Source organism: Podarcis filfolensis, assembly GCF_964270895.1.
Source record: "Podarcis filfolensis genome assembly, chromosome: 7".
NCBI lineage: Eukaryota > Metazoa > Chordata > Lepidosauria > Squamata > Lacertidae > Podarcis > Podarcis filfolensis.
The window spans coordinates 6,400,384-6,426,464 of record NC_139603.1 but is presented as its reverse complement, the minus strand read 5'-3'; the positions used below and the strand labels follow the sequence as shown (position 1 = coordinate 6,426,464).

The window sequence follows — 26,081 nt, the reverse complement described above, 5'->3', positions numbered from 1 at the left end:
TTGTGTTTTTAAATAATTTTAAATAATTGTGTTTTTAAAAAATTTGTATGCTAAAAATTAATAAAAAATATTATATAAAAAAAGAAAGAACCCTCTTGTGGTTTCCAGCAACTGGTATTTGGAACTGTAGAGGCAGAGCACAGCCACGTAGCCCAGTAGCCTTCAATAACCTTATGCCCATCAATTTGTCTAATTCTCTTTTAAAGCCATCGGGGTTGGTGGCCAACACTGCTTAGTGTGGGACCAAGTTCCATAGTTTAACTGCGTGAAGAAGCACTTTTTTCATCTGTCATGACTCTCCCAACATTCAGCTTCAGTGGAAATTCAAGTGTTATGAAAGAGGACAAACACAACTTTTTGTGTTAATATTTGAGATCTATAACTTGACTTCTCCTTTTATTTTTAAGCCATCAATGCAACTTAAAATCAAAGTAAAAGTTAATAAAGGTTCTATTCACCCAGCAGGACTGCATTCAAAGAAGTGTTTTAACAATCAGGGGTCTAGATTATGAAATGGCAAGTCCCTTTTACTATTCCCCCCCCCCACTGAACCTGTGAGCACTTTCTGCTGAATCACAGAATAGTCCTCTGTAACTCAAAAGAATGCGTATTCCTTTACCACGAGCTTGAAAAGGTCCATCTACTTTTTTTCGCGGACACCACATGATTATTTCCTTAACCTTTTCAGCCACCAATTCTCCAAATCATGATTGATACACTTTCCCTAAGCACTCAAATGTCTCACAAACACTTACATGCTCAACTTCTTTCATGTAATTCTGACGTTCAGAGTTGGCTGTTGCCAAGTGATTTTCCAGCTGTGCTTCCAAAAGAGAGGTGTATTCTTTCAGCTGTTAAAAAAGTGGGGGGCAGGGAGAACAACAGGAAGCTGTTAAGCTCACATTTCCCCCTTATACCAGAAAATTTGCATTGGAATCATATTTATACATTCCTGGACACCACAAGAAATCCTCCCTCCTCTTAAGGAAAGGGTTTTGGGATTACACATCCCAGTCATGTTTTGGGCTTGCTCTGCGTTAGCCAAGTTCATGTCCCACAGTCTAAAGGAAAGTGGTAAAATGCCCCATTTTCAAATTTTTCATATACTTTCCTTCTGGAGTCTTGGAATGCTTCCATACCTTGTCTGTATTCTGAAGTTCCATCCTTAACTTCTCCACATCATCTTCAAGAGATTTCATTTGGTCCTGGGACTAAATGAAGCATTTCCCACACCCAAGGGACCAGAAATTAGAGCATTAGTGTATAGCATTTACCGTTAATATTTTCACTTGAGAGATATCTTGGCACAAATATGCCTTACATGCTTACATGCCTTGAGCTCAAGGAAAACAAGACAAAACACGTAAGGGCTATCGGCTGAAAGTGAAGTTGCAAGTAGAGAATTTCCAGCTGTGTATTATCATCATCATCATTATTATTACTAATTAATTAAATTTATATACTGCCCTTCACCCATAGATCTCAGGTGGTTCTTCCTTAACACATAACTGAAAAAGCTACACACGTTCACCTCCATTATCTAAACCGCCTGAGGGGAAGTGCCTAATTTTTGGACATGGAATAATATCGTTGGCAGAGGGGTAAACCAATGAGATATTTCACCACCTCCTCTGCGCTGCACAGTGGAAAGTGATGGTTGACCTGATCAAACACCTTCCTTGCACCGTGAAGTGCTCATACTGGGCACAAGGAGAAAGTGGTTTCGGTAACAACTTTGAAACATGCACGCAAATACACACACTCCCCTTCGGCAAGTACCTTCTGAAGTGCTTCTTCAGATGCAACCAGCTTCGCTTTCCACACCTGCTCCTCCTCCTCCACGCTCTTCTGCAAGTCCTTGAGCATACTTTCCTAGTTTTGAGAAACAAAGCATGAAAACACAATTGAGAATAGAAAGGACTTTACATTTGAAGTTCATTCTCCTCATCAGATGAGTTGGTACTCTTGCCACTAGCTCTGCAAATCTTGAGCAAGAGACTGCTCAGTTCCAGAACTTGGAAAAACTAACAACTTTAAAACTGTTAAACACAGAATAATTAACCACATCCGTTGTTCCGAGAAAACTATCCCTGAACTCCTTTTTTCCCAGTTGTTTCTGCTGTTTTCAGAGTCATAGTCTGGGAAAGGATCCGGGGCTGGAGGGTGGAGCAAGACAGGTGGAAAAGCCATTGCCTGCAGAAAATCTTTCTCCCCTCAGTTCTTCCTCTGGAACAGAACAGGTCTCTTATAGAGTAGAATGTCCAAAAGTGGCATCTATCCCAGTGTTAAGTTGTGGGTGAACATATCAGACGACACAGCGATTCTTCAAACAGCTCTTGTTTATTCACAGGCCAGAACAGAACTGAAGTGAAGGGTTCAGCCAGCCTGCTTATATAGAGCTCCACTACAAGGCAACAATAACCACTTTCTGTAACTATCCAATCACTGAACGTCACTTTCGATCCCTTATTTGCATATGTGGACCTGAACTATCTACAGTATCCTCCTGCTGGCCCAGGGTGAGAACTTCAGTACATAACACCTAGGACAAGCAAAGCACAGAAACAATGGCCCCTACGGGAAAACAACTTTTCTGAGCAGTACCCAGTCAACTGGACTCAATGTAATATGTCTATCTGGTATAATCAATTTCACTTACTGTCTCTGCAAGAATGGTCCTATACTGATCACATTCTGCTTGCAGTGCACTCATTGCCTCATTTGCTTCTCTTAACGGAAGTGTCATCTCCTAAAAACACATTTCAAAGACAAGCTTTTAGAGGAAACTGCACTGAGTAGATTCAATACCAGAGATGAAAGCTGCCACAAAGTCCATCAACCCCAACCCTAAAAATGCCACAAAATTCCTTATGCCAAAATCAGAGTGGGTATGATATACAGTCATACCTCGGGTTAAAGACGCTTCAGGTTGAGCGTTTTCAGGTTGCGTCCCGCGGCGACCCGGAAGTAACGGAATGGGTTACTTATGGGTTTCGCCACTCGTGCATGCGCAGACGCTCAAAATGACGTCATGCACTTGCGCAGAAGTGGTGAATCGCGACCCGCACAAATGTGGGTTGCGTTCTGCTTGGGTTGTGAACTGGCCCGTTCGCAACCAGAGGTACCACACAAATGCATTTATATAATATTTTCAGAGAATACACAAGTAAATACTGAAAGGCAAATCTACTTGCGAGAGTTGGCCAATATGGCAACTAAAAATCCCCTTCTATCTGCCTGTACATGCTGCAAATCTCCTCAAATCTGCTCCATAGGGTTGAGGGAAACCCGAAGAACCGATTGAGGGAGTGCATGTGGGTAGGACAGAGGGGAATGTTGTACAAACAGGAAATCCGTGTGCTGACAAAATCTTCACTTAGAGCTATACTGGCTACAACTCATCGTGGTCGCTGGTGGTCTTCTCCAGCTTGAGGGAGGGTGCTTTTTTATTATAAAAAGTGAGTGAGAAACCCTCCCACGCCCAGGACTCAAAATCCTCCCCTTGTGCCATTTTAAATCGGCTTGACCCACTTTACATCTGGGGAAAATAAAATGTAGATTTGGATACTGTTTGTTTTCTCCTCTAGACTGTGATTTAGGATTTGCCATCCTCTTTTAAGCAAAATATGTGCCCATGCAACACATTTTGCTTACTTAGACCTGTTACATTAAGGAGATTCAAGGCTTTCAAACTGTTGTGTGCACACTGGGGTGGGGAGGAGCAGCATATGGGAGAAGGAAGCTTCCAGGGCTTTGGAAGATATTTTGACTAAGAGCTGCAGGAGGGGTGAGCCCAAATATTTTATTTAACATTGGGCTAAAGATATTGGTCATAATATACAGTTAGATGATTGGGGGAAATTATGGAGAGAGGGAATAAATTTTACAGCCTGCAGTGCTTTAAAGGAAAATATAATGAAAATGATGTACAGATGGTATATAACACCAGTGAAATTAGCTAAAATGTATGAAACGAATAGGGACACGGGTTGCGCTGTGGGTAAAACCTCAGTGCCTAGGGCTTGCCGATCGCATGGTCGGTGGTTCGAATCCCCGCGGCGGGGTGAGCTCCCGTCTTTCGGTCCCAGCTCCTGCCCACCTAGCAGTTCGAAAGCACCCCTAAGTGCAAGTAGATAAATAGGGACTGCTTTATAGTGGGAAGGTAAACGGCGTTTCCGTGTGCTGCGCTGGTGCTGGCTCACTAGAGCAGCTTCGTCACGCTGGCCACATGACCTGGAAGTGTCTTCGGACAGAGCTGGCCCCCGGCCTCTTAAGTGAGATGGGCGCACAACCCTAGAGTCGGACACGACTGGCCCATACGGGCAGGGGTACCTTTACCTTATGAAACGAATAATAAATGTTGGAAATGTAAGGAAAAAGAAGGCACTTTACCATATGTGGTAGGAATTTAAGAAAGTGAAGGACTTCTGGGAAATGATTTATAATGAGATTTTAAAAATGTTGAGATATACATTTGTAAAAAAAAGAAAAAACACCAGAAGCCCTTTTACTTGGTATTGTACGTACAGAGATTCATAAGTGTGATAAAAATTGTTTTTATATGCGACAACTGCAGCAAGGATACTGTTAGCCCAACGATGGAAGCAGGAAGAATTATCAACAAAAGAAGAGTGGTAGGTGAAATTGATGGATTATGCCAAGTTGGCAAAATTAACTGGAAAAATTCGGAAGCAGCAAGACCAGACTTTCCTGAAGGACTAGAAGAAATTCATGATATATTTGAAAGACAATTGTAATCTATTAACATCGCTTGTAGGGTTACAAGTTTTGTAAGGAGAACTATATGAATTATTGCGAAAGTGGACTAAGAAGGAGTTTATTAAGGATTTGGATTTTATAGCAATAATTATAATAATAAAATGCAAAATTAGAAAGGAAGTTAGAAAACCATCAGTTGAGGTTGATGGAAGGCCTAGGCTGTGATAGCCAAAGGTTCGTTATGTTGTGTAAAATGGGAAGTTACGTTTGGAAAACGTGTAAAAACCAATAAAAATTATATATATAAACAAATGTTTTATTTAACACCAAGTTATTAGCCTTCCTCAAACATGGGTATCTGCCACTAGACAAATGACCAAACTACACAACATGTTACAATGTGTATGACTGTATTCAATGTGTCTGGTTTGTGTGATTTTCTGTTTGTTTGTTTCCCAATAAAAACTGCCTCCCTTCCATAGGAGGGACATTGCTATTGCTGCCCGTTCAGAGCCCCCCCCCCCGCCACGCCCAGTCAGCTGCTATTCAACAAAGAAAACCTCCGCCGCTATTGTGCGGCTCAATGGCAGGTTCTCCAAATGAGGCCTTTTTAATATTGTCCACCCACAATATTTGTTACTGTGTCGTATAACACTTTTCATGTGAGGGTATTTGCAGATTATACCTACAGGTTCTGTTCTTGCACCCTGCGACTGAAGCGTTTCCAAAGCCTTTTCTTTAAACTGTTGCAACCATTCAGCATACACCTGAGAAGGAAACAAATAACAATAACAATAATAATTATTATTTATTACTTATACCCCACCCATCTGGCTGGGCCTCCCCAGCCACTCTGGGCTTATGAAGTGAATAAACATTGCAAAGTATTATATTCCTTTCCGGCTCATACGTTCAACAGTGTGTCCATTTTTAAGAGCTTGTACATGTCTAAATCACTCTGTCTCAATTTCTTCTTCCTTACCTTCTCTTAATCTCCCCTTATGGATCCCTTTTTAACGTTGTCTGCTGCCTTCAAACACTCCTTCTCTCCTCAACCAGCTTAAGACTTTAACATCCCAGTCCAATAAAAACCAGTTACCCAGCAGCCGAAAGCACAGAAACCATCTGTCCTGGGTTTGGGATACCATTTTTTAATTTATTTACTTACACCGTTTATAAATCCCTTAATATATTTAAAAAAATATCTCTAAGAGATGTACAGTGGTTCCTCACCACTTTCTTGTGGGGAATGATTTCAACCAACAAAACTTTCCTTTCAGGAACACATTTGCTAATAAGACTTAAAGGAGCTTCGCACAAAGGGCTTCCCACTGGACTTGGGTCCTTAGCATAAACTGTGTTGCTAGTATAGTTTGCATTAAAAGATGTGCCAGTACGACTCCATTTGCTCACAGCCATTAGGTTGCTCACTGTCTTAATTTCGCTTTCCTATGTAAGTGATGCCCATTCATGGATCACTGGCCTTGCCGTGGCTGTGCTGGGCCTGGGGGTGACCTGAGTAACGCGGTCCAGGTCTGGTCCCATATCCAAGGGTTCCACAAGGAGTCAGTCCGACAGGGCCAAGGCAGAACACGAGGCAGGAAACCAGGCAGGGTCAGGCACAGGGTCTCAGGCTGATTCTAGCAAACAGCAACATTGCTCCCACAACCTGGAGCGGGGTCCAACAGCCTTTTATCTCTGTCAGGGTAACGGCCGGTCCTGATCCCCCAGTGACCCACCTCCCTGTCTCGCCCGAAGGCGAGCACTCCTCCTGTGAGTACTCAGGTCTCTCCTTTTCTCAGACCTCAGTCTCTGCAACTCGGGATATGTCGGCGGGTTACTAGACCCAGAGGCCGCCTCAGCCTCTCCTGACCCAACTAGTAGTGGAGCAGCTGTAAGTGATTACCCAACTGAAGGCAACGAGGTAATCCCCACATCGGGAGCCAGGGCAGGCTCAGGCCCCTGACTCGGCCCAGCTGGTGCTTGTTGCAGGGGAACCTGTGCAGAGTGGGGTTCTTCAGAATCAGGCGCCAGACTTGGTCCAGATGCTGCCTGAGGCAAAGGATCCGGGGCGAACTGAGACTCCTCTGGTTCCGAGTCCAAGCCCGAGTTCCAGGCCATCAGAGTGGTGAAGGGGCTTGAAGAAGTCCAAGAAGCTATGAGCTTCTTCTTCTTCTTCGGCGATTACGCGTAGCCGAGTAAGATTGTCTTCCATAAACACGGTTTTAACAATGAGTCCGTAAGTGAATGTGGAGGCCTATTCTGGATCCACACGTCCTTCCACAGTGGGGACATTGGTTTCCGGGTGGGAGTTGATCACGGTGTGGATTTGCCAAGTGTGCCTTCCTCTTAGAGCGTTTCTCCCTTGTGTCCCGAGTTCGAGTGTCTTCAAAGCCCATGACACCTTTGGTAAAAGCTGTTCTCCAACTGGAGCGCTCGCAGGCCAGTGGTTCCTAGTTGTCAGTGTTTATACTACATATTTTTAGATTTGCCTTGAGACAGTATTTAAACCTCTTTTGTTGACCACTAGCTATGCTGTGCAGGGCCACCCAAGACGGACAAGTCATAGCCGAGAGTTTAGACTAAATGTGATCCACCTGGAGAAGGAACTGGCAAACCACTCCAGTATTTTGCCAAGAAAACTCCATGGACATAAAAAAGGAGAAGCTTTGAGAAGAAAGGGAGTTTCCAAGGCATGCTCTGGTTCATGGAGTCATGGAGAATTGAGCACAACTAAGATGACTAAACAACAACAAATTAAGTGATGAAGCTGTCCACTGAACCATGGCGCCCCTGGACTGGCAGCAACTCTCCACGCCCCACTGCCAGAGGCATTTGTTACTGGAAGTGCAGAGGACTGCACCCAGAATATGTGTGTATAGCATTCTTTCACTGTGAATCTTTCCCTTTAGTTTTTTTTGATGTTATTTCTATTTGAAACTGCCTGAATCACCATGCATTTCAGGTCTGGAGAGCATTAAACAACAAATGCTGCTTACCTGCTGATCACCTAACTGGATCTGTGGGAAGAGGGACAAGAGAACCTTCATTGTTTGTCCCTGAATTATTCCAAGCTGTTGCTCCAATGCTTCCTGAAAGAACAAAGAAGGACTTTCAAAAACTGAAAACGACCTTACACCTTTCTCTTGATTAACAGGAATCTTAAGACATCTTTGAGTATCTCTTGAGCTGATGTGTGCCAGTCTAACAGCCTGTCTGTTAAAGATGTAAGTTTAATATGTATAAAATGTAATATTTAAAGGAATTAAGTTTGAAAAAACTTAGGTAAAAGTTTGCATTTGCAAAGTAGGGAAGTCTGCTAGTCAAGATGTTTCACTCTGGCAAATGCGGCAGAAAAGGTTAAGAGTTTTCTGTTTCAGTCTTTGGGTTAAATGATGACTCATCCCAGTACCCCAAGCTGTAGATCTCTCAAAGCAGGAAGATGAAACCTGAGAAGCTCAGCTTCTTTGTCAGCAACGGAGCCAGCAGTTTATTAAACAGTGTTAAGGACTAAAACGAAGACAGGACTACATTGCTAACTTGTTAAACAGCAATGTGTTCCTTTGTATTTTTGTAATATTTCTTTGTAACTATTTTAAGACTGTTTTCAGTAAAGCTTTGAAACTCATTCTTGTGATGGAGAGCAAATTCTTTTCTACTCTACAGGGATCAGGGATTCCGTTGCAGCAACTCTAACACTGTCCACAGTCAAACAACCTTAAATGTAGACCTAAAGAGTGAATGTGACAGGCATGTATGCCAAACAGGTTCATTCACCAGGGAGACAGGACTGGCTGTGCTTCTCTGTTGAATGCCCACTCTGTTGCCAGAGAGCATAGGCTTGCCTCCAATTTGTCCCCACATTCCAAGTTTTGTTTCTCCATATTCTTTCTTAAGTCAACAAAAAACAATAGGCTACCCAAGACATATGTGTTTGTAGGACCAGTGGCCACCATCTTCTGATATGAAAAAGGAGCCACTGAGGGATAACTTATGCCCTTGGGTTACCCAGCTACTCCTAAAACAGAAGAATGCAGACCCTCAGCCACCTCAAGATAGTTGGTCTGAAAAACCACCTTGCTTTAGGGATGATTTTAATCTTTAATGCTGTATTGTGTTTTTAATGTTTGGTTGGGAGCTGCCCAGAGTGGCTGGGGAAACCCAGCCAGATGGGCGGGATATAAATAATAAATCATCATCATCATCATCATTTTCTTGTCTAGCCTGGAAGGGTATTAAGAGCAACACACATGGAGTGTGCTTTGTCTAGTTAGAAAAGGAAAGTTCTTCATATATCAAGGTCATGCTCTTTTCTTTCCTGTCTATGAACCAATTTTGAACAGTACATGGGGATATTTTCTTCTGCAACATGGGGTCCATGAAGGCCTTTATTGGCAGCCCCAATCAGAAGTCAGAGAGTGAGCTTGAATTTTTTTTATATCTCCAGCTCTTCCAGGAAAAAAAAGCTACAGTGGTGCCCCGCAAGACGAACGCCTCGCAAGACGAAAAACCCGCTAGAGAAAGGGTTTTCTGTTTTTCGATGCGCTTCGCAAGACGAATTTCCCTATGGGCTTTCTTCGCAAGACGAAAGCCCATAGGGAAATCTCCAGGACAGCGGGGAAGCGCAGCGCGTCTTCCCCACTGTCCTCGGACCTCCTCCGAAGGCTGGCGGTGGGGCGGAGAGACCTCCTCCCGCCGCCAGCCTTCGGAAGGCTGCTCCGAAGGCTGGCGGCGGGAGGAGGTCTCTCTGCCCCACCGCCAGCCTTCGGAAGGCTGCTCCGAAGGCTGGCGGCGGGAGGAGGTCTCTCCGCCCCACCGGCAGCCTTCGGAAGGCTCCTCCGAAGGCTGGCGGTGGGGCGGAGAGACCTTCTCCCCACGCCAGCCTTTGGATGGCTGTCCTGAAGACTTGCGGTGGGAGGAGGGTTTTCCTTCCCACCGCCAACATTCAGAATGCTGTTCTGAATGTTGGCGGTGGGGAGGAAAAACCCTCCTCCCACCGCAAGCCCCGGGAACAGAGGAGAAGCGCTGCGCGCCTTCCCCTCTGTTCCTGGACCTCTCCTGAAGGCTTGCAGTGGGGAGAAAAGCCCTTCTCCGCACCGCCAGCCTGGCAAGCGGTCTCCATAGGAACGCATTAATTGATTTTCAATGCATTCCTATGGGAAACCGTGCTTCGCAAGACGAAAAACTCGCAAGAAGAAAAAACTTGCGGAACGAATTAATTTCGTCTTGCGAGGCACCACTGTATGAAGCAAAATGTGCAGGTACCCTTTAAGAGGCTTCATGTTGCCCTGCACTGCGGTTCTTCCACTTCAATTGGTTGGGTAGCCAACTTTTCCCCTCCTCTGGGGGCAAGATAAGGGGCAAGAATGGGTTCCAGCTCATCTCTTGCCTTCCCACTCTTCCCAGCACCAGAAACAGGGGTGGGGGGAGTGGTGAGGCTCCCATACAACACATGTAGACAGATACTCTTACTTGGAAGTAAGAAAGAGGTCTTTACTTCGGCAACCGTATTCAAGTACAGGCTAGAAAGCAGACCTGGTGCTCAGGAGTCACAATACTGGAGTTCTGGGGCAGCGTAAGGGGTTTAGAACTGGGCAGAAGCAATGAAGATGTCCCAACAAGTTTCCCCAACCCTCTTTTAAAGATGAGGTGGGTTACGCTCACAAGACTTGTGGTAACGTCAAGATTGAAAATGTGCGCTCCTTGAAGGCTGGGGAGTCTGCTTCCATTCACAAACGAGTGTCCAGTTTTAGAGGGCAAGACTGCACCCTCCTGTTTGGGCTCTTGTTCAGTTGTGGTCATCTGCTCAACTTCCACCACTGGCTGATCAAAGCCTTCCCTAGACTTTAATGAGGCGTTTCACAGGAAAGTCTTAGGAGAGAGCCAGCAACCCTGGGCCCTTTTCCAAAGAACAGACATAAGGGTGGGAAGGGGAGACCTCCCCTCCTCCAACTCAGGTTCCCACTCTTCCTAGTTCCTTCCTCTTCCTCCTCCTGCACCAGAGCCTGCCAAACCTAGTCCAATCCTGGTCAAGCTGTGTGGCTCATATATAATGATGTCACAGTATGGTACAAAATACTGCAGAGTTTACAGCAGGGGTCCCCAAATTAAGGCCCGCAGGCCGGATAAGGCCCGAGGGACTCGCTTCTCCGGCCCGCGGCAACCCCCGCCGCCGGCTCTTACCGGCATTACGCAGCTGCCCACTTCCGGGTCAGAGGCGCACCGGAAATAACTTGTGCGCATGCGCATTATTTGCGCGTGTGCAAGCGTTATTTTCGGTGCACATCCGGGTCGGAGGAGGCCCGTGCACATGCGCACAAGCTATTTCCGGTGCTCCTCTGACCCGGAAGTGCGCCAGAAATAGCATGGGCGCACGTGTATGGGCACGCGCATGGGCACACGCTCCCCCGCCCTCCAGCTCGCCACACGATCGGCGCTGGAGACACCGGCCCAAGGCACAGTAAGTTTGCTGACCCCTGGTTTACAGGAAAGCTAACCTTTGCCTTAGTTGAAGACAGCAGCTTTTCTTCGCATGCCTTTTCCACAGAAGCCAGGGCTTCCCTGGCTTCTAAATTCTTCTCTTGCAGCTCCTGTTGGAAACAAACACCAAAAACAAACTATTTATTTGTAGGAAGGCTGCCACAAAACTTTATGGACAGCAATTCAACCATCCCCGTTAGGAAACTCAAGTTCGTTTTCAAAACTGCTGGAATCTTTAAAGTGATTTAAGTTGCTGCAACTTAAATCAAATACTTCGGGTTACAGCCGCTTCAGGTTGCGTTTTTTCAGGTTACAGACCGCCGAAAGCCAGAAGTACCGGAAAGGGTTACTTCCGGGTTTTAGCAGCCGCGCATGCGCAGAAGCGCTGAATCGCAACCCGCGCATGCGCAGCCGCGGGTTGCGAGCGCTGCGGGTTGCGAATGTGCACCCCGCACGGATCACGTGCGCAACCCGAGCGTCCACTGTATCTCTTTCTCTTAAGAACTACTTTTCATCTTTCTCGTCTTTTACATATATTCTCCTTTACTTGCTTATCTCCCAAATGGTTTCTTCTGTGTTACTTTATTTTTAAGCTGTTGCCTTGTTAAAATATTCTAACTATAAATTTACGCCAGTTCCATATTTGTGCCTGCAGATGCATGGAAAAATACATCTGCACACAGACGGACAGAAAGACAGACATCCACCCACACCCCTGCCTCTAGCTCCTTGTCAATCCATTTCATGTATTTGATACAGTTGGCTCTTTAAAAAAAAACATACACCAATTGGAACCCTGCAGTGCCTTTCAGGTTAAGTGTATTCTCTAAACTTCCTATCTCATACTTGCTTTGAAGGCTAAGATACCTTCACTATGCTCCCTTCTTAATTCTTTCTAATTATTTCCTGGCTTTCATTATATAAGCAATCTTCATAGATACAAATCTGCAGGTGCCCAAAATGGAGGACAGCTCTCATAAAACCAGCCCAAAGTCCTCGTTATATTAGGGAAATAATACAGTCGGCTTAACTCACATTGTTTTTTATTTTCAGCTGTTCAACTGTATTTTTCAGTTCAGCAACTTCGTTCTCTAATGTGGTGACCTGTGTGGATACGCCTTGGAATCTAAAGCAGAAAGAAGATTTACAAATTAATTATCTGTAATATTCCACAATATACAGTTTTACACACACATAATTATTTATTATTTTGAAGATACAGTGGTACCTCCGGTTGCGAACAGGATCCGTTCCGGAGGTCCGGCTGAATCCCGAGGAATTCGCAACCGGAGGACCGCTTCTGCGCATGCGTGGGGCGCATAGAGAGCTTCTGCGCATGCGCAAGTGGCAAAACCTAGAAAAATACTTCCGGGTTTGCCACTTTCGCAACCCGAAGTTTATGGTACCCAAGGGTAACGTAAGCCGAGGGTCCACTGTGTAGTACTCCCCCAGAGGATAACCTTTAAATATGTTAATATGGTTTAATTCTTCCCAAAAAGAATGATTAAATTATGGAAACCGGCAACCCTACATTAAATAACAAAGGGTGGTGTTCAACAAAGTTTTATTCACAGTAGACTTACTGAAATTAATTTCAGTGGATCTACCCACTCTGAGTAAAACTTAGCTGAACACCACCCATGGACTCTACAGATAAAACAAGGAAAGCAAAGAATGAGCCAATTTGAGTATCAGTGGTAGCCATTTAGCAATTTTTGGAATGAAAGGCATGGTAGGATAGGGTGCGATTTCTTTATTGCAACACGCAGGTTGGTTTAGCCATTGTTAGTCTAATCAACGTATGAAGTTGTTAAGACCAACAGCTGCTGACAGGCCAGAAGCCACCTTGGCTGTGAGATCAAGAAGATCTGCTCCAACTGCAAAAGTTGAGGCTGCTGAAGAGGCCAGAGACCATCTTGGCTGTCTCTTAGTGCAGATCCAGGTCACTGAGTCTGAGCTTCCACAGCTGCCGTTCGCCATGAACTACCATTGGCAGCAAAAGCAGCAGCAGCAGCAGCAGCAACGATGTTCTACGCTTGCAACAATATTTTATTCCCTTGCTAACTATGCCGTTTTAAATGTTCATTTTATATTTGACTTCCTTTAGTAATGTTTTATTTTGAAATCTTGAAGCTAATATTTTAGCTCAGAGCTCGGCGACCTTATCCGAGGATGGGCCGCTCGACGCTCCATCCGTCGGAGGATGGGCTGGAGCGTGTCCGTGCGCACACACTATTTCTGGCGCTCCTCCAACCTGGTAGTGCGCCAGAAATAGCATGTGCACATGCACACAGGGGCTTCTCCGGCCCGCAAACGCTATTTCTGGCACACATCCGAGTCAGAGGAGCACCCATGCGCATTCCACACAGGGGCCATCAACCCGGAAGTTAGTCCCCGCGCCACACCACACCACGCCAGTAAGAGCAGGCGGGTGGCAGCGGGGGGTGGGTGGGTGGCAGGGGTCGCCATGGGCCGGTTAGACAAGCCTCGTGGGCTGCTACCGGCCCATGGGCTTTAGGCTGCCATCCCCTGTTTTAGCTTCCTGCTAATTATGTTGCTTTGAATATACTTTATAGTTGATTTTCTTCTGTACCGTTTTCTTCTGGATTCTTTTATATGATGTAGTTTGTAAACCGCTTTGATTTTTTTTTCTTTAAAATACAAAGGATTATAGAAATGTAATGAGCAACAACAACAGAGTAAACTATCCTGCTGGGCTTAGCTCACCTTGGGAGGCACTGGGCAATCAAGCCTGTGAGGAGGTCTGAGCTGGTAGTTGAAGCTAAGACCGCAAAGCTGCAGCTCAGACTGCATGGCTCTTATAAGCCACTCTTGAATTCCTACACCAATAATTTAGGGACTTTCACCACTAAAACTAAGCCAAGTTTTACTGCCTGAGCAACTTTTTTTCTGGGTGCTGTATCGAAAAGCTCATGAACCACTGAAGAATTTGTAAGTAAACAAATTTTTAACTTGCCAGATAAGTGGTCTTTTCCTATGCTGGGGGAAGAGGGAAGTTTTGGAACTCACAAGGACATATTTTGGAGGACTAACAGCCTATATTTCCATGCTTTACTTTGCTGCATATTTTGTGGTTTTAAATCTCTGCTGAGGTTCTCTCACCAAAGAGTACACGCCCCAAACCTGGATCTTGGCATCCAGGAAATTCTCCTTTTTATACCCATATTTTTCCCTTGAACTAACACTGCCGTCAAGCCAGGCATCCCACACATCCCATTTTTGCATCTGATTTTTCACACCTAAATGTAACATTCTGCTCTCATCTCCGTTCTTCATCCTGTCAAGTACATTTCTAATCCTGTTTCTGTCTAAGGTATTATCTCCTCCTCCTAGATTGGTGTCAACTGCAAATCTGATGATCATTCCTTTCATGCAATTGTGTGTGTGTGTGTGTGTGTGTGTGTTAAGATGTTGACCAATGCTGCACTCAGGACAGATAACTGCGGCACTCTACTTATCATGCCTGTGCAGGTTGGTGAGGAGACATTAATTAGCATTATTTGGATATAGTACACCAACCAGTCAGAAATCCACCCAGAAGTAACATCACTTATTAGCCCACATTTTCCCAGCCTGTCAAAAAGAACATTGTGAGGGAGCTTGTTGAAATCCTTGCTGAAATAAAGATATATTACAGGGACAGAATCCTCCTTATCTGCCACACTAGTAGCTCTATAAACAGTGCTTTTTTCTGGGGGGGGTGCAGGGGTACGCATACCCCTAAACATTTTGTGAATCCAAGTTTGGCCTCATTAAGGGGCAGTATTTCAATATGAGTAGGAAAATGAGAGTACCCCTAAACATTTTTTTAGGAAAAAAAGCACTGTCTATAAATAAAAGATATAATATTCTTGCATGCTATTTTTAATCACAGTGTTCTTTTCTAAAAGCTCACAGACCAACTATTTAATGATCAGTGTCAAAAACACAGTATTCCCCAGCCTTACCTTAACTGCACTTGGCTGGCTTCTGTTTGGTTTGCTTCCTGAATCTACAGGGGGAGAAGGAAATGAAATTACATGGCTGTCTTCAAAGCAGTCCTTGTATCTAAAAATATAGGAAGCCACACTGTAAGTAATAATGCCATGCTGCTTTAGTAGTGTGCCATAAAGAGGGGGAACCCCAGAAAAAGAAGCAAAGTTATCAGAAGCAGAAGCTAGCAGGGAAGGACATTGCAAGACTCTGACCTGAACATCTTTGTTTTTCTCCGCTTCTCTCATTTGTCCTGCCTCTAGGAGGGCTTCGGCTGATTGAATCCTCTCTGCAAGCTCTGCGTTCTTGGAAGTGGCTTCTGACAACTTAATCTGTAAACTGTTTAGTTCTTCTGCCTTTGTCTTCACCATCATTTCAGAGTGCAGCAGTTTAGACTGAAGTTCTGTTAAAGGTGGATAAAACGCTGGTGGTCATAAACATGCAATTTAAGCTGCACCCATCATTCCTCTTGCTTACATCACAGGGATGCATCTTTTGGAGTCAATCTACCCAGGCCATCCTCCTCAGGGCCCAAGCACAAATCAGAACACAGATGTGTGAATTAAGCAGTTGATCCGTGGCTTACAAGGTAGTCTCAGGGCAGCCACTGCTCAGAGCAGCTAATGTAAACCCTTTAGAAGCCATCTTGGTAAATAAGCACTATATAAGTTAACAAACTTATATAGTTTATTATATAAGTAATAGACCACAGAGCCTAGGGCTTGCTGATCAGAAGGTCGGCGGTTCAAATCCCTGTGACGGGGTGAGCTCCCGTTGCTCGGTCCCTGCTCCTGCCAACCTAGCAGTTCAAAAGCACGTCAAAGTGCAAGTAGATAAATAGGTACCACTCCGGTGGGAAGGTAAACGGTGTTTCCATGCACTGCTCTGGTTCACCAGAAGTGGCTTAGTCATGCTGGCCACATGACTCGGAAAAACTGTCTGCAGACAAATGTCAGCTCCCTCGGCCAGTAAAGCGAGATGAGCACCGCAACCCCAGAGTCGTTCATGACTGGACTTAACAGTCAGGGGCCCCTTTACCTTTAAGTTAATAAATAATGGGCACACAGTAAAACAAAAGCAAAAAAAACCCCCTTGAACGTGTCATAAAATGCAGTCACTCTCGGGAAATTGTACAAAGAAACAGATGGCTGCCTCCATGTATTTATGGAGATAGCCTCCCTGCACCCTGTTCCAACATCCCTAGCGGTCTTAGAAGGACATTGAATGGGAAAAGATTACTGCCCTCCATGTACTCCACCAAACTGGATGTGCAGATTATTTATTTACTTACTTACTGTGTGGAGGCAGTATTAGCTGCTTTGAGCAGCTGTAAAATGTTACAGAAAGAGGCAGCCTTGGGACAACCACGTAAAGGGTGTGTAATAAGTGTCTGTGAGAGAGAGACAGAGTAAAAAGCTTGACAGATTTCTTCGAAGATTCCCCTTAAAAATTCCACCCACGAACGGGACAAGAGAGAAACCAGCATGGGATAGAACTAGGTTGATCCAGACATCTTATTACACCATACAAAAATTGTTAACAGTTTGGAACAGCTTTTCTGAAACGCAGTAACAGTGTGCTGCGCATCCAGCTTGGTGGAATAAATAAAAGATAAAAATAAGCCCTGCTCGTATAAACAGCACTGGGAATAAAGGCGGGTGCAATTTCAGTATTCCATATACATTCTTGGCTTTGCCTCTGAAAGTCCCAAGTCCAGGCATCCCCAAACTCAGCCCTCCAGATGTTTTGGGACTACAACTCCCATCATCCCTAGCTAACAGGACCAGTGGTCAGGGATGATGGGAATGATGGGAACCAGGCAGAGGGCCTTCTTGGTAGTGGCGCCTGCCCTATGGAACACCTTCCCAGCAGATGTCAAGGCAATAAACAACTATTTTACTTTTAAAAGACAACTGAAGGCGGCCCTGTTTAGGGACGTTTTAAAGGCCTGATGCTGTATTGTTTTTAATATTCGGTTGGAAGACGCCCAGAGTGGCTGGGGAAACCCAGCCAGATGGGCGGGGTATAAATAATAAATTGTTATTGTTATTGTTGTTACTAAGGGTGCCTGCCCTAGTCCATTTTCTTTCAGAATTTGGGCCAAATTAGATGAGATGATGGCACCGGCAGCCACATTTATTTAACTGTGACCAAACATTAGAAGAAGCCTGCTGGATGACAGCCAAGGCCAATCTAATAATTATCCTTTTCTTCAGTGGCTAACTAGATGCCTATAGGAAGCCCATAAGCACAACAGCATCCCTCTCAGCTGATGATCAGAGGGTTACTGCCTCTGACACCAGAGGTGGTATACAGCCATCAAGACTAGTAGTCCTTGATAGCCTCATCCTCCATGAATAATTCCCTTTTAAAGCTGTCCAGGTTTGGGGGGGGCATCATTGTGCTGTGTTGATGCAAATTCCACAGTTTTAGCTATGTGCTGTGTGAAGAAGTCATTTCTTTTTTCTTGTCCTGAATCTCCCACTATTCAGCCTCATTTGGTGGTCCCAGGTGTTATGAGAGAAAGAGAGAGAACTGTTCTCGATCCACTCTCTCTAATAATATTATACGCAGGTATCATGTCTCTCTTGGTGCTGGAGGAGACTCTTGAGAGTCCCATGGATTGCAAGAAGATCAAATCTATCCATTCTTAAGGAGATCAGACCTGAGTGCTCACTGGAAGGACAGATCCTGAAGCTGAGGCTCTAATACTTTGGCCACCTCAGGAGAAGAGAAGACTCCCTGGAAAAGACCCTGATGTTGGGAAAGATGGAGGGCCCAAGGAGAAGGGGACGACAGAGGATGAGATGGTTGGATAGTGTTCTCGAAGCTACCAGCATGAGTTTGACCAAACTGCGGAAGGCAGTGGAAGGCAGGAGTGCCTGGCGTGCTCTGGTCCAGGGGGTCACGAAGAGTCGGACACGACTAAACAACAACAACAATCATGTCTCTCCCTTATGTGACTTTTCTTTTTCAAAACTGAAAAGCTCCCAACCTTTACTTACTGGGGAGTTGTTTCAGTCCCTGGATCATTTTGTTTCCCCTTTTCTGAACCATGTCCAGGCATTTCATCTTCTTTTTGAGGCACAGATACTGGTGGATTGCAACTCCCATCACCCCCCAGGCAGAATGGCCAAGAATCAGGGAGGAGGAGAGTCGCAACCCAACAACATCTGGAGGGCCACAGGTTACCCACCTACCTGTAGATGTTGAATATGATGGAGGAAAAGCTGTTGTTGTTGTTGTTGTTTGTAAGAACTGTATAGCATAAATATTACAAAGCCAAGGAACAATCCTTAGCACCAACATCTGGAATCTGCTTGCCAGATAGAGCTGGAGCCACCAGAGGATGGCGCCAAGCTGTTTTAGTCCAAATTCAAGCCAGAAGTCAACTGAAATGGATGTTAAAAATCAGGATTACGTATCAGAGCCTGGAACTGGGCAACCACCATTCACAGAAGCACCATGACCCCAAACAAATTTACTGTAGTGGATGCTTGGGTTGCGAACATGATCCATGCTGGAGGCACGTCCGCAACCCGCAGCGTCCGCAACCCGCAGCGCCGCGTCTGCACACGCACGGGTTGCGATTCTGCGCATGCGCGAGCGTCGAAACCCAGGAGTAACCCATTCCGGTACTTCCGGGTTTTGGTGTGTCTTTATCCCGAAAACGCGCAACCTGAAGCGTCTGAAACCCGAGGTATGACTGTACTAGCTAATAGTTGGGGGGTCATTATAGTGGGGACTTATTTTAGAGGGGTGTGTGCCAGACGGAGGATTTTGTGACATCCTCCCTACAATGCGATCTCACCAGCAAGACTGGACTGCTGCTCTTTTGCCTTTCCCAGCTCTTTCTGCAAGCTCTGATAGCTGGCTTGGGATTTGCAGAGTTCTTCGCCCATCTCTTCCAAGCTTTTCTGCAGTGGCGCCTCCTTTTCTTTCTGGGATATCTGCATGAAGGAGGTGGGATAAAAATTAAGACGGGAGACAAAAGCAGGCTTATAAGCACAGGGTGACTTTCTGAAAGCCACGTGACTTCCAGCATGTCGTACCAGGGCACTGTGCCTAAGAGGTACAGTGAGGGGTTGCCTTGGGGCAGCAGATCCAGCCTCCATGGAGTACCCTCCTCACTGCCTCCTGCACCTGTTGGCTGCCTCCTCATCCACTGTACAACCAAAGCCCACCACCCGCTGCCAGGGGAGGAGGCAAGGGTGCTTTCCATTTTGCCTTCGGTGGCAAAACATCCTGGCCCTGATTACTGCCGTGACAATTCCTGTCCTGTACTTCCCAAAGCATGCATACAGATCAAGATGAGCAGGCAATAGCAAAAGTTGCCATGTTTTAAGCTGGGACAATTAGAATAACATCCACTGTTTGACTATTGATTCAAAACCCTAAAATGTATTTTATATAATTGACTTTTTATTTCTATGCTTTGTATATCGTGTTGTCGTCTTATTGCTATGGTCGATGGATGACGCAAATAAAGATTCATTCATTCACGCATGCATACAGTCATGAAGACAGCTTCACAGATGACTCCATGGATATCACTGCTATTCAGGAACTTTGTCACACATGAAGCACACATATTTATTTGTCACGGGTACCAGAAAGCAACAATTGCTGCAGCTTTCCAGTGCAGATACATTCAGGAAAGCAGGTATAAATAAATGAATTTGAGTCCAACACGGTTTCCTTAGAGTTGTTCATGAGCTTACTCCATTTTATCACCCTGAGACGTGGAGGGGTGGGGTTGTTGTAATGGCAGAACAGTGAACAGCAGTTCCTGAATGGACCACACATTCCCCGGTCTACTTGTCTCTAAAGCCCATCGTGCTTTCAGTTTGTTGCCCGCTGGCCATAGAGCTGACACAAAGTATGACAAATTCTGGGATTAGAGGGATATGACAGTCTGCTTATCCCCCAATGTGCCACGCTTCCAGAACCCTAAACAGATCTGCTGAAAAAAGCAATGGAAGACCCCATCCACTGATTTCCTGAATGGAAAGGTGCCTTAGATCAGGCATAGGCCAACTCCGGCCCTCCAGATGTTTGGGACTACAATTCCCATCATCCCTAGCTAACAGGACCAGTGGTCAGGGATGATGGGAATTGTAGTCCCAAACATCTGGAGGGTCAGAGTTTACCTAAGCCTGCCTTAGATGCTGTGCCAAAAGGGCCAGATCTTATGAGACCCTTTATAATGGCCCCAAATGCATCTGATATAGATAAGAGACAGTTTCATATCAGTCTTAAGATGAATATGCAGTATTGTGTATAAATGGAAAACTATTTCCTACAGAATGTAATTCCTATGCATTTTGTGATTTTTCTGTTGTGAAACACCTTGAGATCTACGGATGAAGGATGGTACACTAACTAACTAACTAACCAACCAACCAACTCACTCACTCACTCATTCTTTCATTCCTCCAATGTGGGAAAAAGGCTTTGTCTATGAAACGGACCATTTGAACCCAAATGATTATCTGTTGAGTAACACATTTTCCTTAATTACAGACTGCGCATTGGTCAAACAGCTGCATATGACAAGTCCATACAACATCAGGGTGCATAGATGAATAATAGCCCTGCAACCATGTGAATTGAATGGTAACATACACAGCAAGGGGCAGGGGCCACCCTATTGATTTCCTGCCCCATGGATATCTGAAGGGCCTTTACAGTGGGACTCAAATCTGCCATGACTAGGAACAGAACCCAAATCTTTCAACTTCTAGCAATCTTTTCACCGCTAAGAACAGAATTATTGGTGCCTGTCTGTTACTAACCTGGAGCTGACGGATTTGCTCTTCAGAGGCAGCAACCTTCGTCTCCAAGACCTTTTTCTGTTCTTCCACCTGCTGTAATGTGCCCAACTTTTCAGTCAACTCTTTGCCTAGTCTGCTACACTCCTGACGCAGTTTGGCCAGTTCAGCATTTTGTCTGAATTGCAAAAGTTGAAACAGTAAGGTGTGAATCAAGCTTGCTTCAAAACAATTCTGATTTTAAAGAACTGTAAAATCTGCCTATATGCAACATTTGAAAACTGAAAATGTGTCAGCATCTTGCTTCCTCACCATCCATAATTTCCTAGCAATATAGGTCACTATTTTTTTCTCTTGCCACCAGCATATATAAGGGACAGGAACATTAAATAATGGAAATCGTTACAGGCAAATGTTCCACCTAAATTGTTATCTGCTGATTTGAAGGAGAACTATTATAATATTATTTGAGAATGATACTCCACATAAGTTAAATTTAATACTGTATACAGATTAGGGCATGATAACTGTTGGAGAAGCAGTTATTTAAAACAGATTTTATGCATATTTGGAAGGAATGTCCTCAAATGCAATTCTGGAATTCAGTGTCTGTGGTTATTTGGGATATGCTATATACCTTTCATGCCCAATATTGTTATATTTGGTTATTTTTAAATGGTCATCTTAAAAAATGATCTGGAGGTGACAATTACCATATTTTTCGCCCTATAGGACGCACTTTTCCCCCTCCAAAAATGAAGGGTAAAAGTGTATGCGTCCTATGGGGCGAATGCAGGCTTTCACTGAAGCCTGGAGAGCGAGAGGGGTCGGTGCGCACCGACCCCTCTCGCTCTCCAGGCTTCAGGAGAGCCCCAGCGCCAGCCCCACAAGGTCGGGGGACAGCGGGGAGGGGAAACGCCGCCATCCCGCTGTCTCCCGATGTGGTTTGGAGGCTGACCGCGGGGAGACGCGTGCTTCTCCCCGCCGCCAGCCCCGCAAGCTCGGGGGACAGCGGGGAGGCGCAGCACGCCATCCCGCTGTCTCCCGATGTGGTTTGGAGGCTGGCGGCGGGGAGAAGAGCGCTTCTCCCCGCTGCCGGCCCCACAAGCGCCTGGGGGGGAATAATTTTTTCCCCTTTATTTCCCCCCCAAAAAACTAGGTGCGTCCTATGGGCCGGTGCGTCCTATGGGGCGAAAAATACGGTAAATTGATCGCTGCTGCAAAATCAGTGATAGCAAGAGACTGGAAAAAGAGACAACCCCTACCTTTTTGGAGTGGGTTGGGGAAAAAATTGTCTATCATGACAACGATCGACTGTTCTGGATGTTGCCTTCTCAGAACAGAATTCACACAATAAAGAAATTCTTCAGTGTTGGCACCTAACTAACTCAAATACTTCACACTGAAGCCACACCTATTGTCTGCCCAGCCCACTGCTATAAAATTCTTCTCTCTTACATTACATTTTCACATTAACTAAAATACTGTTCATCTTACTTGCTCTCGGTCTGGCTTGTGGCCTGGTTTAAAGCATCTCTGAGAATGGAATTTTCTTGCTGCAAGCGAGCAAGTTGGGTGTTAGGGCCGTTCTCCAATTGTTCTTGTAGAGTTCGAATCTGGAAATCAATGAAGAAGAACAACATCAGAACAGCTCCCTGCTATCATTCACATCTAGATGCAGCAGCTCAGGGTTCAGCAGGGAAAGCATATAGCTTTACCATGAAGATTCTAGGTCTCTCTTTTTACTCTCCACCGTTTTTTTCTTTTTCTCTTTAACTGAGAGTCAACCGGCATGTCAACCAGGATGTAGACTAGAACCCCAGCTCATGGGCCAGATGTCTCCACAGCCTAATGCAGCCCTCTGAGTCCCCTCCCAGCCAGCAGGGAGCAGCTGAGAAGGAAAAGGGCTTTGGTGCTGCTCCAGGTGTGCAATTGTAGCTCCTTCCTCTGCCACACAAAGGGAACATGTCTCCGCAGAGAAGAATACTTGGTTTCTGTTGCAAATACATGCAATTTTTATATGCCATTGCATTCTGAAGCGTGAGGCTTTGAATAGCTCTAAGGCAGGGTTTAGGAACGCGGGATTCTGGGAACTGGTTTACAATGAGCTAAAGAAAATGCTGAAATATAGCTTTGTGAAGAAACCAGAGGCCTTCTTGTTGGGAATAACTAGAAATGATATAAAGAGGAGGGATCGCAAAATCTTCCAATACGCAACAACAGCTGCGAGAATATTGCTGGCCCAAAGGTGGAAGCAGAAAGAACTTCCAAACATCGAAGAATGGAGAGAAAAACTGACAAATTTCGCAGAACTTGATAAACTAACTGGGAAAATCAGACTTAAGAGAGACCATGAGTTTTTAGAGGACTGGGGGAAATTTAGAGATTATTTGAAAACTGTATGTGAGGAAAATACAACGCTAGTGTGTTTTAAAGAAGCTTTGTGAAAAAAATAAGGAATATTGCAAAAATGTAAAAGAGGATGGGAAAATGTATTAAAATGGTAATACTATAATTAAGGAATGTGTAGATAAGAAATTAAGTACGGATGATTGTCAGAGGAGTTGAGGGAGGTCGAATAAGTTAAAATAAGTGATGTTTAAAATTGTATGATTAGAGATATTATGGAAAACTCAATAAAATATTTAAAAAAAAAAAAAAAAGGAACGCGGGTGGCGCTGTGCTCTAAACCACAGAGCCTAGGGCTTGCCGATCAGAAGGTCGGCGGTTCGAATCCCCACGACAGGGAGGGCACAAGATATTGGTCATAATATTATGTTTGCGGACTGGGAACAGTTGTGGACCACCGGTATGAAATTTACGGCATGTAATGCCTTAAGAGAGAACATTATGAAAATGATTTATAGGTGGTACATGACCCCAGTCAAGCTTGCAAAAATCTATCACACGCCCAATAATAAATGCTGGAAATGTAAGGAAACTGAAGGTACTTTCTACCACCTTTGGTGGACGTGCCCAAGGATCAAGGTCTTCTGGGAAATGATCTATAATGAAATTAAGAAGGTCCTCAAGTGTACCTTTCATAAGAAACCAGAGGCCTTTCTCCTGGGCATGGTGGGCCAATTGGTGTCAAGGAAAGATAGGACGTTCTTTATGTATGCTACAACAGCAGCAAGAGTTCTTTTAGCAAAGTATTGGAAGACACAAGAACTACCCACGCTGGAAGAGTGGCAGACGAAGGTGATTGACTATATGGGACTGGCTGAGATGACTGGCAGAATCCGTGACCAAGGGAAAGAGACGGTGGAAGAAGATTGGAAGAAATTTAAAGTTTACCTTAAGAACTGTTGTAAAATTAATGAGTGCTAAAATGTCATGGGTAATGTAAAACAGAATTGCAGCGACAAATGATTGGGTAAGAGAAAAAGGATTAAAGAAATTGAATTATAAGTAATTGAAATTAGGGGTTGCTGAAAAAGTTTAAAACAGGAATGCAGAAAAGGGAGGTATGGGGAAGTCATTGAAATAAGGTCTAAGAAAAAAAGGTTAAGAAATTATACGTGTTTATATGTTTGTTTGTTAATGTGTTATGTTGTGAATTGTTAGTTTTTGTGTGTTAATATATGTTGTAAAACCAATAAAAATTTATTATAAAAAAAAAGAATCCCCACGACAGGGTGAGCTCCCGCTGTTCCGTCCCTGCTCCTGCCCACCTAGCAGTTCAAAAGCACATCAAAGTGCAAGTAGATACAGTGGCGTAGCGTGGGGGGTGCAGGGGGGGCCGGCCGCACCGGGCGCAACATCTGGGGGGGGGGTGCGCTCGCACTTGCAGCTCTCTGCCCCTACCTGGCTCACTCACTCTCTCTCACTGCAGTGCTGGCTGTGCAAATCCGATCTGGGCCGCCGGGTCGCCGCCCACTGTGGAGGGGGTGGGTGCCAGGCGTGCGGTGCGGAGAGAGAGCGAGGGACTATCTGGGGGAGGGACAGTGCAGCAGCCGCACAGCGCAGCGCTGAGCGCGGGAGAGAACCACACCAGACCAGACCAAGCAGCAGCAAGAAGAAGCTGGCATCGGCGGCAGGTTAGGGGTTAGGGGGCGCAAATTACTTGCCTTGCCCTGGGTGCTGACAACCCACGCTACACCACTGAGTAGATAAATAGGTACCGCTCCAGTGGGAAGGTAAATGGCGTTTCCATGCGCTGCTCTGGTTCGCCAGAAGTGGCTTAGTCATGCTGGCCACATGACCCAGAAGCTGTACACCGGCTCCCTCAGCCAATAAAGCGAGATGAGCGCCACAACCCCAGAATCGTTCGCAACTGGACCTAAACAGTCAGGGGTCCCTTTACCTTTAAGGCAGGATTTGCAATTCTGATGGGTACTGATTATTTGCAATCCTCTGATAGCATTACAGAATTCTTTTCACCCTTTGCACTATCGGAATAGATTAAAGGAGAGCTTTATAAACCAAATTTGTTTTTAAAAGTCTACGGAGAAACCGGAAGGTGAAACTTTTAAGAATTAACTATATGCCTCAGTTTCCATGGGAAACAGCTTTGGGGTGGGGATTTTGTGGGTGTGCTTTGCCCCTGCCGAATCGCGGAATGCAATCATGGACAGTTTTCCACCATGGTAATGCGGCCTCCCATCTGAAAAGCTTCCCTACCCTTGGTGTAGACTGAATATATTTGAGCCAAAGAGATATGGGCGAAATCTAGTGTATGAAAAAGTAGCTGTGAATGCTTCGTCATGCAGCCACTTGTTTATTTGTGTTTTGGATGAAGGACGTCGAAGCAGGACAAAGCTCTAATATTGCTCTTCACATTCTTCCACTAGAAAAAGAATTCCAAAGGAATCCTTGACAACAAATAAAGCTGTGTTGAATAATATTAAGTCACTTATCCCACCTTTCCTTGCAGCTGTTGGGTCTCAGTCTCACGATCCTGGTAACTGGCCTGCATCCGGGCTTGTAGAGCAGTCACCTCCTGCTCACGTGTCTGCAGTTGCTCCTTCAGCTTATTCTCAACACTTAAGGCTTTTGCCTTCTCAGCTGTGAGTTCCTTCAAGAGAAGACATTTATAATGAGGTCTGCATAAAATGCGGAGTCAAGGTCTTGAACATACAGCATAGGACAAACTCAAGACAGTGCTGATTCTTGGGA

General features: G+C 45.1%; 1 protein-coding gene across 2 annotated transcripts in view; it reads right to left on the bottom strand.

Annotated features, from left to right (window-relative positions):
* The window catches only part of RRBP1 (ribosome binding protein 1), a 42,743-nt gene that overhangs the window by 7,706 nt on the left and 8,956 nt on the right, over positions 1–26,081 (bottom strand). For both annotated transcript variants that reach the window (XR_014550950.1, XM_083624625.1), the window contains exons 5-18: positions 25,828–25,980; positions 22,461–22,579; positions 20,988–21,141; positions 19,004–19,142; positions 15,408–15,595; positions 15,168–15,205; positions 12,235–12,325; positions 11,217–11,309; positions 7,719–7,811; positions 5,409–5,486; positions 2,660–2,749; positions 1,780–1,872; positions 1,140–1,211; positions 756–851 (exon numbers count right to left, since the gene is read on the bottom strand). Coding sequence is in view for 1 of the 2 variants with exons in the window: in XM_083624625.1 (XP_083480751.1) it covers positions 756–851; positions 1,140–1,211; positions 1,780–1,872; positions 2,660–2,749; positions 5,409–5,486; positions 7,719–7,811; positions 11,217–11,309; positions 12,235–12,325; positions 15,168–15,205; positions 15,408–15,595; positions 19,004–19,142; positions 20,988–21,141; positions 22,461–22,579; positions 25,828–25,980 (1,497 nt within the window). In the remaining variant the exon portion in view is untranslated. The remainder of the gene's footprint in view (positions 1–755; positions 852–1,139; positions 1,212–1,779; positions 1,873–2,659; positions 2,750–5,408; positions 5,487–7,718; positions 7,812–11,216; positions 11,310–12,234; positions 12,326–15,167; positions 15,206–15,407; positions 15,596–19,003; positions 19,143–20,987; positions 21,142–22,460; positions 22,580–25,827; positions 25,981–26,081) is intronic.